The 16,257-nt window shown below is 39.5% G+C and overlaps 1 protein-coding gene across 2 annotated transcripts; it reads right to left on the reverse strand.

Annotated features, from left to right (window-relative positions):
- Positions 1–23: 23 nt before the first annotated feature.
- IDH3A (isocitrate dehydrogenase (NAD(+)) 3 catalytic subunit alpha) lies at positions 24–14,063 on the reverse strand. 2 transcript variants are annotated; one of them, XM_074837509.1, is made up of 11 exons: positions 13,954–14,063; positions 11,698–11,760; positions 9,856–9,939; positions 8,411–8,525; positions 7,674–7,861; positions 7,282–7,415; positions 6,487–6,589; positions 6,344–6,408; positions 4,181–4,265; positions 3,554–3,706; positions 24–1,682 (listed from the first exon to the last, which is right to left on the reverse strand). In XM_074837509.1, the coding sequence occupies exons 1-11, from the start codon at positions 13,978–13,980 to the stop codon at positions 1,599–1,601; spliced, it is 1,101 nt and encodes a 366-aa protein (XP_074693610.1). In that variant the 5' UTR covers positions 13,981–14,063; the 3' UTR covers positions 24–1,598. The 2 variants fall into 2 exon arrangements, with proteins under 2 accessions (XP_074693610.1, XP_074693609.1); XM_074837508.1 differs by lacking the exon at positions 13,954–14,063 and adding an exon at positions 13,159–13,651.
- Between the last annotated feature and the right edge of the window lie 2,194 nt (positions 14,064–16,257).

Raw genomic sequence — 16,257 nt, forward strand, 5'->3', positions numbered from 1 at the left:
GATTATAAAAACAAAACAAGCAATAGGACTTGGAAAAGTTTATTTTTTCCCCATTTTGTGCGCAACGGTAATTCAGAAGTTCTTTAACAACATTAATCTAAATGAAACAAGGAAGCAGCAGCTTGTTAAACACAGAAAGAAATGTTGCCCTATTCACCAAAAGCAGAGTGCATGAGGAATAAAGCTCACTGTCCCTCCTCCAACATGTTGTTAGACCGTATAAAAAAAAAGCTGGGATGCCTATGTTATAGAGTGACGCTAGAAGTTGTTACTGAAAATTGCTTTTACTTCCGAAACAAGCAGCCTAAACAGTCTTAATAGAAAGTAACTAAGCGGAGTAATATCTATTAATAGCATTAAGCTTTAAGAAGCCTGGTTCTGGCAGTAGGAATAATCCTGTGCTATAGTCATGAGTTTTAAAAATACACATTTTTCTTACAGGGTGTACTACTGGAAGCATACCTTAAGACATACAGATCAGAATGACTCACATGTTGATCTTTATGTGATGAAGAAGGGAGGGAAAGAGTTGCTTTTGCGCCCATTAAGCTTAGTAAGCAGGGAAAAATAGTCTCAGATCCCCTTGAATAGGGATGAAATGTATTTCTGGAACATAGGCACCAGAGCCGAACCTTTGATCTGTCTTAATCCATTCAGGACTAGTCCCTTACATTCAGAGTTTCTAGAATAAAATTACTAGTCAATAGAGTAAGACACACGGAACAGACTATGTGTAAAAGTACAACACAAAAAGCATTCTAGCAGAAGTCACGAAATAGTATAAATTTGCAGTTAATACTTTCCCCTCACAATATGTAGCAGAACTAATTTTGTATAATTTACTCTCATTAGAACTCTACTGTAAATTGTGTTTCAGAGAGGAAAACTGGTAAGAATTCTTTTGGTATATAGATTTGAAAAATAATTTTACTTCAACATTAATTCTCACCTCTTGCTGGTTAATGGTTGTGGGCTTTTTAAAAATACACAAGTAGATTAAATCTCTAGAATTTTATATTTCTTTATTCATGCCCTTGGAGGGACAAGGCTATATTTCATGAATCACCAGAATATATAAAGTGTTTTTTTCATTGCTTTTAACATGAAATTGCTCTTAAATTATTTTATACCCGTTTCTGTTTATGAAGGTCATCTTGTGCTATTGTTAGGCTGAAAACATATCTTTTAAATTTCAGTAAGAGCAATGAAGTAGGTTTTAACCATTAAGGTGCTTTTACATTTCACTAATTCTGTTACTGGTTTATGTGCATATTTTTTCTTTGTGGAAAGTAAAAACCTCTAGTTGAAATGGAAAATGGTAGACAGTTACAGTGGCAATAAAAGAATTCACTTACATAAAAATGTTTACCAGATAGAAAAAAATAAATAAGACAAAGCACTTGGAAAAGTCCACTGAAAGCAGGCACAAGCATCATTTGTAGCCATTTGGACTAGATTTATTAATGGAGAGGCCCTAACTAAAAAGTTTGCTCTCTTAAGAGACCAAGCAAACTATATGCATATGGATATCAAGTTACATATAATGTACTTTGTGCGATGTGTCCTTTCGGAGTTATTACAAGTAGTCTGAGAAAAGTTCAGTCTGTGTCCCGAACTCTGCGGCAAATCTCCTCTGTGAATTCCGAACACTTGGCACTACCTCCCAAGTCTTTTGTCAAGACCTGAAAGAAAGAAAAAACATCATGACTAAAATGTTTTATAGGGCTAGTCTTGTCACTGAACAGTTCTATATGTTGTTCTTGTATGTTGTGTATGGATACTAAACAGGGGTGAGGAGTACATCAAGTTTGAGGTTTTGCTGCATCCCATGTAGCTTTCATTAATAAGGACTATGCAGACCCAAACAGGTAGAGAAAACTTGACTATGAACATCAAGTACTATATTACCAGATTAACGTGATTTTATCTTAACTACAGGAAGAAAGTCCCTTGGCCTCATAATGGTGTAATTAACCGTTAAGTATTTAAATTTTCAGTAAGAAGTTTGTCCTTTGAAGTAAAATTCATATATGAAGACTCAGCACAAAGTAATTCAGTAAGGTTTTTGGGGTTTGTTTGTGTTTTGTTTTGTTTTTTTTTAAAGCAAACCCACACAGAAAAAGCACACATAGCTCTTAATGTTGCATGTTAACAGTTCTTTACGTTTGCTTAGTTTAGTTAAGAGATGGAAAAATGCAGAGTTAATAGAAACTTTTTCATCAAGTACAACTCCTGTGTGGCAGCATGAAGATAGTAAAATAAAAAAAAATGTGGGCAACATTGCTTGCCCAACCTAGCTAGATTAAAGCAGTCTAGGAGATAATTTAAAATCTTTAGTTTTCCCCTTACATGACACACAGAGAGATCTTAGTTAAATGGCAGGGGAAGGGAGGAAAGGGAGAAAGAGCAAGACAGGCAATCAAGGTTACCATTTTAGGATCTTGTCATTTTAACTGCATTATGCTATTTTCAATTAAAAAAGATTCTCTCCATTATAAGCATATAATCATAACATTGTAAGTAACTAGTAAACAAGTAGCCATGTCACAAAAGTTGCACTATGTTATCTTCCATAGAATTACTGACCTGCAGGCGGAGGATTTCATTTCCAGAGCAGTAAATGGAAACTGTACAGGAGCACCTCTTTATTCAGTTGTAAGTTTAGATTTTTTTTTTTTTAACTGGCTCCTACACACAGTAAGATAGCTGCAAACAGACCACTTATGAAATGATGACAGGTTTTTGTTTAAGCATGCTTGTTACTTTTAATTACAAAGCAGCTTCTTATGCTCCTGCCCAAGATAACTGAACAAGCATAGTTAATCCTCTTTAACTGCAATCTTTGGTATCTTTCCAGCTATGTTTTGATGAGTGAACCAGTAACATTAAGAGCACAAATTCAAGTCAGGTTTCAGAACATAAGCCTCCCCAGAATATCCCATTTGTGTCTCGAATCTGGAGACACTTACTCCCAAAGGGAAATCACATACAATCTTAAGGAAAAAAGTAAATACTGGATAAAAACTGTTCTTTTGTAGTCCAAAAGGAGTGAAAACAGTTACAAGGTAAAAAAATATAATTGACCTGAAGAAATAGGAGCGTAAGTATTACAGTCAGGACTGAAATGCTATAAATGAAGTGAATGATTAAGCCCGTGAAAGGCAAATGAGCATCCTTCACTTCAGGATCCAGATTTAACTATATATGCTTTGTATGCATTATAAACTTCAGAAGTGAAATACCACTAGTTACTTAAACCTCTAATCCCCTTCATGAAAAGCAAACATCCAGTTTTAGCTTTTAGAGTTAACAAGGCTATGGAAACATAAAATGAGCGTTACTGAGACACAAGGAATGCTACAGCCTGTCCTTATTACTGAGCTGGGCAGATTTTATACCACCAAAGATAATATAATTACTATCAGAGAAGGATAGCGGCACTGCTCATGCGGCAGGCATCCACTGTTCTGGTGTTAATGTTCTAAATTAATTTTTGCTGTGATAGAATATGATTTTAATTCTCACTGCATATATTTGCACACCCTCATATTACCTTTCCATCTTTAATTGTATCAAAGCAAGCTGTCTCAATTTTTGTGGCATGTTTGTGTAGTCCCATGTGACGTAACATCATGACAGCACTCAGAAGAAGGGCAGTTGGATTTGCCAAGTCTTTTCCTGCAATGTCTGGTGCCGTTCCATGAACCTAGAAATAAAGGTGAACCTACTGGTTATGATGTCAATATGCTGATTAAAATGTCCTAGGCAATTCAAGCGTATACAAGCAACCTGAAACACAGTCATCATGCACAAGCGTGTTAGAAACAGGCCTTACTTCACTGTGATACAGTTAGTGGAAAGGAGATAGGAAAGACCAGAACAATTCAGTTCAAAGACATCAGAAAGGGGGAACCTAGTATCTCCCAATTGTGCCCCTCAAATTCTATTTCACAGAGGGCATTTATCTTATGAAAAAGAGGGAAAACAAAGTGTCAGTAAAAGGACATGCAAAAAACTACGTGTAATACATACTTTAACTACTCTCTCTGGGTAAAGCTTCAGTGCCTCACAGTAAAATATAGTTTTATGGAGAACTTAGTTTAATGTCACGATAAAGTTTTAGATTCTCAAGCCGAGACAAAGTAGTTATTACTAATCTATTGTGCTTAAGGCGGCTTACCGACTCAAAAATTGCAACTCCATTAGCACCAATATTTCCACTTGGTGTTACTCCAAGACCCCCAATCAGTCCAGCACACAAGTCACTGGAAAAAAAAAAAACAACAGAAAAACCCACATGTTTTTCCATATGCAGTTGCCTCTCTGCAAGGTATCAAAATATCTTTGTTTCTCATTTTATTGCAACAATAACTTATTTTATGCACCCACACAGTCTGAGAATAATATTGGGAAAGAACAGATGCTGTTAGCCACTTTTACTCCATTGGAACATTTGAAAATTTGTAGAACAACTAGCAGGAGACAATTTAATAAAGAAAATTTAAAAGGAAATTCCAAATACCAGAATAAAGTTGATTAAGACACAGGCACAACAAAAGGTACTCAAAGCACAGAATACATGTAGAAGTCTCAAAAACTAGCAAAAATGGTAATGTACAGTTCCCTGTCACTATCCAGAAGTCTTATTTCCTCTGAAGAGACCACAGAACTACTTTTATATGTAAAGTCCTTCTAAAAACATGGAAGAATTTTGCTCAGGTAGATGAATTACTAGCAGTTTTAAAGTTTATTACAAGTAGCTTAAGCAACATGTTCCAGCTGACACCAGTCTAGCTTTCCCCCTCTCTTTACTGAGCAGCCCGTAAGTCACAAGTCTGACATTAGCAGATCATCAGACATAAGCAATCTGTATTTGGTTTCTTCCCAAATTAACACGGGGAAGGACAAACCAACTATGCCTATAGTCATCATACTGCACCCACTAACAAGCAGAAAAGTTTGGATGACCTTGCAGAACAGAATTTTAAGCTAAAATAAACCAATTTGCTTTAGTTGTATAGAGTTTGGGGGAAAAAACTGATACGTTTGTCTACATTTGTCACTGTAGGTATTTAATGCTTCAAGAGATTTCTTTCTGTACCTGTTTAGTCCAAGAAACCTGTTTGGCATTATGTTCATGCTTTAAAAAAGCACTGTGGGTGAGTCTTTCCCCAGTGACAAAATTGCCCTTCTTCAAGAACAGATCAAATTTATTGAAAATTTTTAGAACCATGATATTTTTTACAGAATTTCTATGAGAACTTTAAAATTGGTGATAATGAACTAGGTAAAGTGAGTCGAAACAGTACTGATGATGGGACTCATCTGATTTGATCTCTCTTAGTTAACAGCATAACAGCCGAGGTGAGGGCCCTATGGACTCCTCTACCAATTCTTAAAGCAAGAAACAGTAGTTGGAGTCTGATTTTTCTTAGAGGTGACAGACAGACTTATCATAGAGAAAGAGAGCAATTTTAAGAGACACTCAACAAGCATTTCTTCTTATACATAAGTTACCTTTACATTTATCAATCTGTTTAAAACCAGGAGATGGATTCTAAGATGTAAATTGTTGTTGAACTTTTAAACAGATTCTGATTCAGGCTATTTTCTCAAGCTCTCCTTAGAGGTGCAAGGAGAAGCAATGTTATGGTATACACTTAAAAGTTCAGGTTAAGATACTTAATTTTACACACAGTATTTAATTGAATTTACACTCTACCTAAACATTTTACAGAATGAAAAATGTGTGCTAATGGATTTTGCCTTCCAAGACATCAAGTATTTCTTGTATTGTTATTCAAATATGAAATTTAGTTTGAAGATAAGGAAAAAATACAACACAAAACAAGGGGTGGTAGGATATTAAAGGCCACTCATTTCATTCTTCAGTGACTATCCAGAATCAGTTAACTGTATGGCTAGCTTGCTGTAAACACCATGGTCCCACACTGATCTTATCCAATCTATTTTAGTGTTTAAGATTAGAGAGTTTTTCCCCAATATCTAACTAAGTATTCTTTATTACAATTTAAGCCATTAAATTCTTCACACATTTGGAGAAATTTCTCTCTGCCCCATCTGAACAATACTCATAGCCTCCATAAGCAGAAACTTCTTTATTAAATAAGAAACACATTCTCATCATATAGCCCCTCCTAACAATATTAATAACTGAAGTGTAATAATACCATCCTTTCTCCCCATTTAAACGGGATTTATAAACTTTTAAACTCTGTACACGTAAAATCATCACCCATCTGACTAGCATATAACCTGAATAACTGTCTGGAAAGTAACAGTATTCTACATGCTTGGTTAATTTTAATTAAATTCTCCGTACCTGAGGATGTCACCATACAAGTTCGGCATAACAAGCACATCAAATTGTGATGGATCTTGAACCATCTACAAAGAAGTATATTTTCATTAAGGTTAAGAATTTAAACTAAAAAATAACCACAATTAAAACATATAAATACTCACATTCAGACACACAGTATCCAGATACATTTCATTAAATTTAATATCTTTACAGTTTTCTGCTGCCTCCCTGCATTTTCTCAAGAAAAGCCCATCAGACATTCTCCTACAAGTAAATAAGCAAGAGAATACTGCAGTTATTGTAAGCAAGCAATACTGAAGATAAAGAAAACTGCAGGTAACACAGGACTAAATAAAAATATTAGAGTGCAGAAACTTGATTTGTGACTTATTATCCCTTATGGTAAATATAAATAATATTTTAAATATATTACAGAGAAGGTATGCCTTTTAGATTTCCTCCTAAAATATTTTTGTATCGCTAGTTTAACATAATGTACTAGTTTAGCATAATGTACATTAATTCTCAGAATGATTCGTATTCATTTACTAAAGACTTAATGAGTGTGTAAAGGTGGTGTCACATATTATCACACGTTATGACTTGGTTCAGTACAAAGTGGCTTAGAAACTGTAAAAGACACTAGCCATTTTCATCCTCAGTTTTTAAATTAATTTTCCTAGTTTAAGACTATTTTTAAAATAAGAGCTTTGCAAGGGACGTCACAGGATTACTACAAATTTACTAATAAAGACATTAGTATGTAATTATTACAGCTGTGTCAAAACTGGCTCAGTATTGCCCATTTTACTTAGGAGGCTTTTACTTACTTATTTTCCATTTTACTTACTCCCAGTAGCATCAACAGAAGTTTCACATTTGAGGAAGATAAAGTTATTTATAATTGAATGCATGTTACTATTTGTTGTTCTTCTCAAAAAGAAGTGTCAACATACATAATATTTGCCTTGTGCACAGCAGTAACGTGGCTTCTCTGATTATTTCTGGCATACTCAAAAGCAAATTCTGCAATACGCTTGCTAGCTTCTTCTGTGATTAGCTTGATACTTTGCACAACACCTTCAACAATCTGAAAGACAGTAGTTGTGTTGATAGTAAAAATGTAAGCTCATTTTTCAAGTCACTAATACAGATGTTTGGAACGAACTAGTAGAATTCTGAACGAGGCGGTTTCAACAATTCGTTTCACAATAAAATAACTTTTTTAGAGGTAGCAAACTTAAACACCACCCAACCTCTTAGTATTAGGCCACTGAGGTGGGCAAAGTTACCATTCATGAAACAGAGGAAACAGAGTGCCAGAAGCACAACACTGCCAGCAACATACCACATGCTCAATTCCACTGTATTCGCCTTCCGTGTTCTCTCGAATTGTGACAATGTTCACGTCTGTATATGGGGTTTTGTACCCTTCAATTGAGACACAGGGACGTACATTTGCGTAAAGGTCAAAGGTTTTACGCAGAAGCAGATTCATTGATGGGTGCCCTGCAGCAATTGGGGTCTTTAAAGGCCCTGAGGAAAAAAAAAAATACAAGAATGAACAAGGAGATAAACCCCTCCATGAATTTCAGGGTTGAAACTCCAGGGAAAGTGGTACTTCTATAGGGAATCTCCAAATTCCTATTTAACCCTTACGCTGAAATGCCACAGGAATTCTCTGTGCTATTGAGCACTACTCAGTGACATTAGTGAGCTGTTTAAAGGCCAAATTGCAACCCTTACGTGGAATAGGAGTTTTTACAAGAGGTTTTCATTTCCACCTAAAAAGATACTATTCATTAGGAACATAGTTATTGCATACTATTGTGTATCAACTGCATTAGAAATGCATTCTGCATAGAGTCCAAAGGTTGGTATGTTGCAATACCCGCCTTTAACATATTTCTTAAAAGATCTATAAAATTTATGAAATGAAATACTTTTAAGATTACAGAAGATTACCTGACAGGCTGTCTCCTATAATTAGCCATTTCATTGTGCTACAGATGAAGGACTTTGGCTTTAAACCAGATTCATGATAAACACAACAGTATTTAATATCTGCATTAACCCCCGAAGTACCTTTTAATCCCATTTTGTTCTTATCCATGGATTCTTTGGCATCTGGAGGTATCATCCACTTCCCTCCTGGTCCTTGGATAGCTGTAACATTCCTCTCTTCCCACTGAATAGGAGCCTAAACACATTTACTCTATGTTATCTTAAATATCATGACTTTTGCTTTAAGTTTTAACTTCTCTTTCACAAAAACGTGCACAAGGAATTTTGTCCAGGCCTTCCTAAACAATTTTTCTCTGAGAGTAAGCGAGACGTTTGAACTCAAAAATAAACAATTTTTTTTTAAATGGGATTAAGTGAAAATGAAACAGTCTGAGCAATGTATCATCATAAATTTGTATACCATGATATCTCCCTTAGGTGTCATATATACAGAAATGGTGAGAATTGCAATATACATGCTATTTCTTTCAAGCTCTTAGAGCTGTTAAGAGTTCTTATATATGAGACAAGACATTTGAAAACTGAATTCATTGAGAACTCATCATGCATACTGCCTGGAAGACAGTACATAACATAGATATATATCCGTTATCTAACTGAAAATCTGCAAGTGTTCCACAATGCTTTCTGAATTTGCATTCACCACAGGAATCTTCTAAGTGGAGACAGGCTGCCGCCCATTCATTTCATCAGGAAAAGATACAAGGGCTTTCGTAAGCAAACAGAACCAATCTAAGCATAACATACGAGAGAATCCCCTTTCAAACCAACAAATCTGATTAAATATTGCAAACATGCACTCACACACAAACTTAGGTTTTATTCCTCCACACCTCATGCTTGACTCCCTGGAAATAACCAAAACTATTACAAGGTTTTCATAGATAATTAAAAAGAACTTCGCTTTTTCCAAATCTAAATCAGATAGCTGTCAAAGAAAGGGAATATGCCTTGGTGCTGTTTATGGAACAATTTAAAAGGCATCTTCCCTGAAGAGCTGTATTTCCTTTCAAGGAAACTCGACAAATTCTGGTGAAGTTCCTCAGATAGGTGGTAAAACATCTTGGATACTCTCAGTTTATACAGCACTTAAGTGAACGTGTTTGGCAGCGCAGCAGTTTGATTTCTAAGAATAAGCCAGTCCTCTCACGTACACTTTCATCTGCACTGGAAGTCACAGTGAATGAAAGAACATGCTCTATCGGTTGCTCAGGATGGCTACATCAACAAGATGATTTCACACGATATACTGAGATCATATTTCCAAAAATTAAACACAGCATTTGCTCTCAACTCTCTACACCTCTGCCAGCTAACAGTTTCAAGATACCACACTCCTATCTTTTACTAGCTGAAGCATCAGACTCTATCGTCAGGAAGTTTTAATAGCTGAAAGGTAACTTGATCTTTTGGAAGTTAAAGAGAAAACCTTTTTAATATGCCTAGTTAATACTTGTTGTTGTAGTGAAACTTACAATGCTTACAGTAAGACAAATATGACTTACTTTGGCAGCATCAAAAATCTTCATGACAGCAGCAGATATCTCAGGTCCTATGCCATCTCCTGGGATTAAAGTTACTGTTTGTACCTAGGCAAAGAAATATCAGTAGTACAACAAATGAATACTTCTTTTCTACATAGAAAACATTTTCATGTGTTGTAGGAACCAAATAACTACTAGAAAAGAAGTTTCAGTTACCAAACATTCACTATGAATAGCAGTACTGGACAGAAGCGAGAATGACCACTTTGCTTGCAAAGGGAGCGTGCAAAGGTTTTAAGAAAATTGTTTAAAAATCTGCCTACTATCTATTCTTATTTCAAAACACAGAGGTTTAACCTGAAAGGCAGGTTCCTGCTCAGTACTCCTTGAAATGAATGCTTTCTTCTTGAAATTTAGAGAGGAAATATTACCACTTACTTATTGCTCTTACCCATATGTCTCCAATATTATCAGTGTGCTGCATAATACTGACACATGCTGTAAAAGATCAAGTTTATGAAAAGCTACAATTACCTTAAAAAAAAAAATTCATGCATATGTGAACTTCTCAAATGACTTCCTAAAAATCTCAGACCCATTTTTAATAATACCAAGTTATTTTCCACCCATAATGCTTTCAGTCTTGTTTCCTGTATCATCATCAAGCAGATGAAATAAATTGCACAGCCCAGGCTCACTAACAGGAGAAGAAAGTACTCTGCTTTGATAAAAAAAAAACATATGATCACTATTCTAATCGTACATGCCCTAGCTCTTTTTGTTTTATTTAAAGATTTCCAACAGTTTTATAAGGGTTCATTATTACCTACAAATAAGGCAGCTCACATACGCCATTATTTGCCAAACCCCAAGTAGAATCAACTCACAAGACGTGTTTCCATACTTCTCCACACAAAATATTCAGAATTTCAATATATATTGACTGATTTTTTAACTAATTTTGAGCCAAAAAATTTCACTGTGCACAACAAAAGGAGCAGAGCTTCAGATAAAAGACCACTGCTGTTGAGCAAGCACATAACTGATGGAATGCCTGTCTTGCGTTGTTGCTTCACAGCACAGCAGGACTCCACCTGAGCCAGAACTTTCATTTGAAACAGTAACGAGATATGAACAGAACCGGAGGTGCCTCACCTTCTAAATCTTTTTATACTGTGTAAGATATGAGTGACCCTCCAGTTTCTTTGCTGGCTGTTCTACAAAACTTACAATTAAAAGCCACAGTTCCTCTTTAAAATTAAGTCCTGCCTAAGGGTGCATGCAGTGGTGCTGAGCCCTGCTTCTGCCTGAGGAGTTTTCAAGGCCACCTTCACTGAAGAAAAAAGGCCTGCAGGCACTTCAAACAGATACACATGAAGAAGGTAAAACATGTACATGGAAATACACAATCAGTGTCTAAAAAAACTTTAAAGAGGGCCTTGAAAAGGCAGAACTTTAGATGCAAGGTATTCTCAAAGCAGCAAAGTAAATGTAGTGCTTGGAGGAAAGTCTGCAAAATAAAGAAAATGAGAAGCTTCTCAACAATCTTTCTACTTTGCCCAATATTTGCCCTTTTCCACATAAGTTTCAGAAGTCTGGCTTATGTCCGTATTTTGTGAGAAGTTTTCATGCCACTTCTATTTTTTGCTAGAGCCTTCTGTATTATCACTTTAATATGCAATTGTCAAAGACAGTAATTAACCAATATAAATCCAGCATGGCACTAAGAGCATATATGTTCACTGGTTTAGGCCTTATTTTTTGAGAATGTAAAAATAACAACAGCAATCTTATGAAAGTAAATTTCTGAACCCCTTTCTTGAGAAACTTCTTAAAAGAAAAAAATGGTACTATTATACTCACAGCACTACCAAAACTTCTGGTCACCTGTTTTTGGTTTTTGAAAGCACCTAGCAATCGAGAAACCTGCAAGAATATAAAACAAAAAGATGGTATTATTTTTTAAAAGTTAACAATATTGCAGCAAATCTGCATTTTAAAATCATATTGCTTAAAATTTCCTATTTCAAACTAGTATCAAAATCCAAATGAAACAAGAGCAACTAACACTTTGCCAAGCTGCTCTCTAACATTCTGTGCACTAACACCTCATGCGGGTATTCTTAGCACACGGTAAACCCAGGACAGCCGTGCTTTGCAGTGTGCCATACTCTCCTATCTTGCCTGGGGTGAGGGGAAGTTACTGCACAATAACCTGAGTCCTTGCATACCACACATTTGAAATAAGGTTGCAGGAACTCTAACTAAGCAATGATATGCTAAGGATTAAGATTCATGGAAAGCAAAGTGATAAACGCTTTTACTAACAGTTGGGTGGACATTCTTTACACATTTTAGGTGGTTTCCAAAACCACTTTGCATTAGTGTACTTCCATTCAAACTGTGAAGTTTGTTCTTCCACCTTTTACATCTCTATGTTTTGTACTGTTGCCTTCTGTGTGCCTGACAGTCTTTAAAAAGCATAAATTAAATGCACATTAAAGACAAAATTCACCATAGCAACGAGTCTACACAGCATAATCAAAGAATGACACTTTCTTAACATCTGAATATTCTAAACTGGCATTAAGCTTCAGAACTGGGATAATATGTCAGCTTGCGCTCCTGCCTAGCTAAGCACCACAGACAACATCTCCAATTGTACCACTATCAATACTTAACTGCAGAAAAATCACTGCCTCCTGGTCTCACCCTCCTCTCCAGGATTTTTCATGCCTCTGTGGCTTAGGGGTCAGAAGACTTAGACTATTTCAATTCTACCATACTCATGTATGTAGTCTGTCCGCAGCTATCAGGCTAGATAGGAATGTATTTGACATTTTGTATTCCTCTCCTGTCCAATCTGTTATCTCCTGTCTTTACTGACACATATGCCTAAATGTAGCTGTATGGCAAAAGGGACAAACTACATTTGCGCCAATAGAAACAACTAGAAACAATATAATTCTCATGTATGTTGTAATGAATGCCGTGGGAGAAGTAATTTAAGCTAGAGTTTATTTTTTACTTGTAACCCAACAAGAGATGCACAAGGTCATTGCAACAGGTAAGCAGTGTTTACCAAAGGAAGCCATACATTTGAGGCAGCAGTTGGAGCAGTTAATGAAAACGTGAAGCTGACTACACAAGTGTAAGTGCCCTCATACAGTTCCTGCACATAGTCAGGATTCACATCCCTGAGTAGCCCTGGAAAGGGAACAGTTGTTGGTCTTGCCAGAAATCATGGCCTGGCACATTATACTTCAGTTCAGCATCTGTAACACCAGCAGAGGATCAGGCTAAACAAAAGTGATCCATTCTGACCTTAAAGTCACGTGTCGTGATTAACTCTTGACAGTTCTTCCGTATTTGCGTAGGTATGTGAAGGGAAGGAATATGAAGGCTCGATGACTTAGCCCCCAACAGGCTGTTATTTAACGGCGCAAAAGAAATTTCATTTACTCCAGGCAAAAAGCAGCAGCGTCTCTGTGACAGCCCGGGGAATAACAGCTGCGTTTCAGCAGGTTCAGAGCCAGCAAATCCCACAGGGCAGGCAGGGGGCCAGAAAGCCATCGGACAAACCCCACTCACTCTATTTTTTCCGCGGGAAGACGCGGCAAAGACCGGGATCGCGGGCTCCTTTCAGGAACGCCGTTTTGAGCCGTTACGGTCCGCAAGCAGCGCCCGCTGAGCGCCGCCCGGGGGGCGCATCCGCCCGCCCGCCCGCGGCCCGGTCCCCTCCGCGGCCCGACTGCGGCGAGGCGCCCGCCACCGCGGTCACCTCCACGGCGCCACCGCGCCACCAGGCCGCCGCCCAGAGGGACGGGCAGCAGCGGCCCTTGGGGTAGCGGCCCGGCCCACACCCTTCCTGCCGCCCCCAGGGTCCACCCCGAGGAGATGAGAGCGGGGAGAGCCCGCCACCGCCGGACCGCTATTGGGCCGCGAGCCCCGCCACCCTGCAGGGCCCGGCGGCACCGCGACCTTGCGGGCGGGCAGCCCACGCGGTGGCATCGCCTCGGGCATCACCGAGCCGCCGCCGCCGCCAAGGTCACTCGCGCGCCCCGGGCGGCCGCCCGCCCCAAGGCGGCGCGGGGAAGGGGCTTGTCCCCTCTCGCTTACCGTAGGCATCCACGCGGCCGCAGCCATGATGCTCCCAGGCACCGCAGCCCGCTGAGGCCCGAGAACACCCGCGCTCGCCGCGAGACCGGAACCGGCGCGCGGAGAGCAGCGCGCCCCGCCCCGCGGCCGTAAGGCCCCGCCCCGCCCCGCCCCGGGGAGCCTGCGGCAGCGCCGCGCTGAGGGGGAGGCGGAGACCCCACAGCTCCCGCCCGCCATTACCGCGGGCGGAGCCTCCTCCCTCATCCTGCCCCCGCGAGCAGGGATGCCCCTGTCCCTCTGCGCCCCACCGCTGCGTGGCGGGAAACATCCCCCCCTCCCTCGTCTGGCTGTCTGCGGAGGGGGTGCGCTCGCTCCCGCCCCTCGCTGAGGTACCGCGGGCAGCGTCCGCCAGCTGCGCCCGCCAGCTGCGGGTCACCGGCCCGGCCAGAACCGCCGCCCTCCGGCCTGGCTGCCCCCGGCGGCCTGGCCGAGATGCTGCCGGAGAGCCATGGCCCTGGGCGGGGCGGGAGGTGCTGGGGCGGACACAGCCCGGTGCCGCCGGAGGACGCGGGAAGCCCCGGCTGTGGTGTCTGAGGAGGTACCGCTATGGCATCTGTGTGGCGACAAACAAAAGCAGCTTTGCAAGCGGCCTCCAGTTTTGAAGCATTTGATACTCTTATAAAATCTCAGCTTCTAGAAGAGGTTCGTTTACAAGAAAAAAATAGTCATTAACCGAGGAGAGTGTCCGCAGAGAAAAAAAACATGCGCTTTAAAGTGTCAAAAACCAAAGCTGTTGAAATAGAGGCAGATTAAAATTTGTATTTGCCTTAATTTTTGAGGTACTTGTCTCACTATTTTTAAAAACGTTGATGGTCTTGTGTGTGAGTTTAGGAGTCGGCTGTGGGAGGCCCCAAGCTGTGGAGCGTCCCTTCCTGAGCAGCATATAGCAAGGGAGACAACACTGCAGTTACAATAATAAATAAGAATTGAGACAGCTATCTTAAATTCCCACCTAAAGCAATTAAGAAATGCTTTTTCTTCTCTATGCTTATGGGCAGTGATGTAGCTTGGGATGTTCTTGAGAGTAAAGCGCCAAGCTCGAACTAAGGCAGTTTGAGCTCAGACCTCTGGGAATAATGGCTTCATCTGAGTCAAGAGATTTTCTACCTTTGAAATGGTGATAACGCTTCCCTTTCCTGTATGATCTGCTTAGACAAAATGATGCAGATATGATATGATAGGCTCTGCTGTCTTAGTGTTGCCATTGCTTGCGATTGTGTTCGGTCCATTTATGTCAATTTTTGTTGTCAATTAAAGCAATTATAGGAATAAATAAGACTCTCAGCTTTGATATGAGATCAATACTGAATTTCTAAACTCAGTGGCTGCAATGAGGGATATAAAATATGAGTTTAATATATCTTTAAAGTTTAAACTCAAAAGACAATTTAAAACTAAAACTACCTTTCGTTTCTCATGCTTCTTTAGCAACATAAGGGTTTGGGTTCTGTCTCAGTATAATTTTGTGCCAGTTTTTGGGGATAGAGTTATCAGATTACTTGCAGCCTTTCCATTTACTTACCTCTGCCCTGTATGTGCTTGAAAACTAAGACTGTGTGTTCAGTTTGCTCTTGTCTTGAAAGTGTGAGTAGGAATTCTCCAAAATGACATTTGACAATATGCAGCTTCAGTGGCTCCTATTTTCTGGGGGTAACTTGCCTTTTTTTTTTTTTTTTTTTTCCCCAGGACAGGGCACCAGAGGATACTCACAATTTTTCCCGTGTTGAAACAGCCTGTGACTTGCGGAATCAAAACTCCAAAGCCTGAAAGGTTTTAGAGTAGGTATGTTTATTCAGCGCTGAGACGCATGGGGGATCATTCCTCCAAACATGCATACCTGAAGTGACAGGTCGCTCCATATTTATACAATGAAACAATGAATATTTAACTAATGCCTATACATATTCATTACCTGAACCCGCCTACTCCCGCTCTGTATGGTAATTAGCTTATCAGTTCTTTGCGCTTGCGCAGATTCTTCCAAAAATTGTGGGCAAGGGTCTTTGGGAGGAAGGCCGTAGGTCCTCCTCATGGTGTACTTTTCACCCTTTGCCTGGAATGTGATGATCCTGCAAGCTTGCAGTGCTCTTATCAGTCTGAGCTAATTGCTAACCATTTGTTTTCCTTAAGCAAAGAGATTTATGGATGTATTTGTAACGGATGCCATCCTGTTTTAGAATTCTTGTTCCCTACAATCGATCCCGAGAGAGAGAGAGAGAGAGCCCCCCCCCTCCCCTTCCGTTCGGGAAAGAAAAACTGGTTTCC

This window comes from Strix aluco, chromosome 12 (assembly GCF_031877795.1).
Source record: "Strix aluco isolate bStrAlu1 chromosome 12, bStrAlu1.hap1, whole genome shotgun sequence".
Classification (NCBI taxonomy): Eukaryota; Metazoa; Chordata; class Aves; order Strigiformes; family Strigidae; genus Strix; species Strix aluco.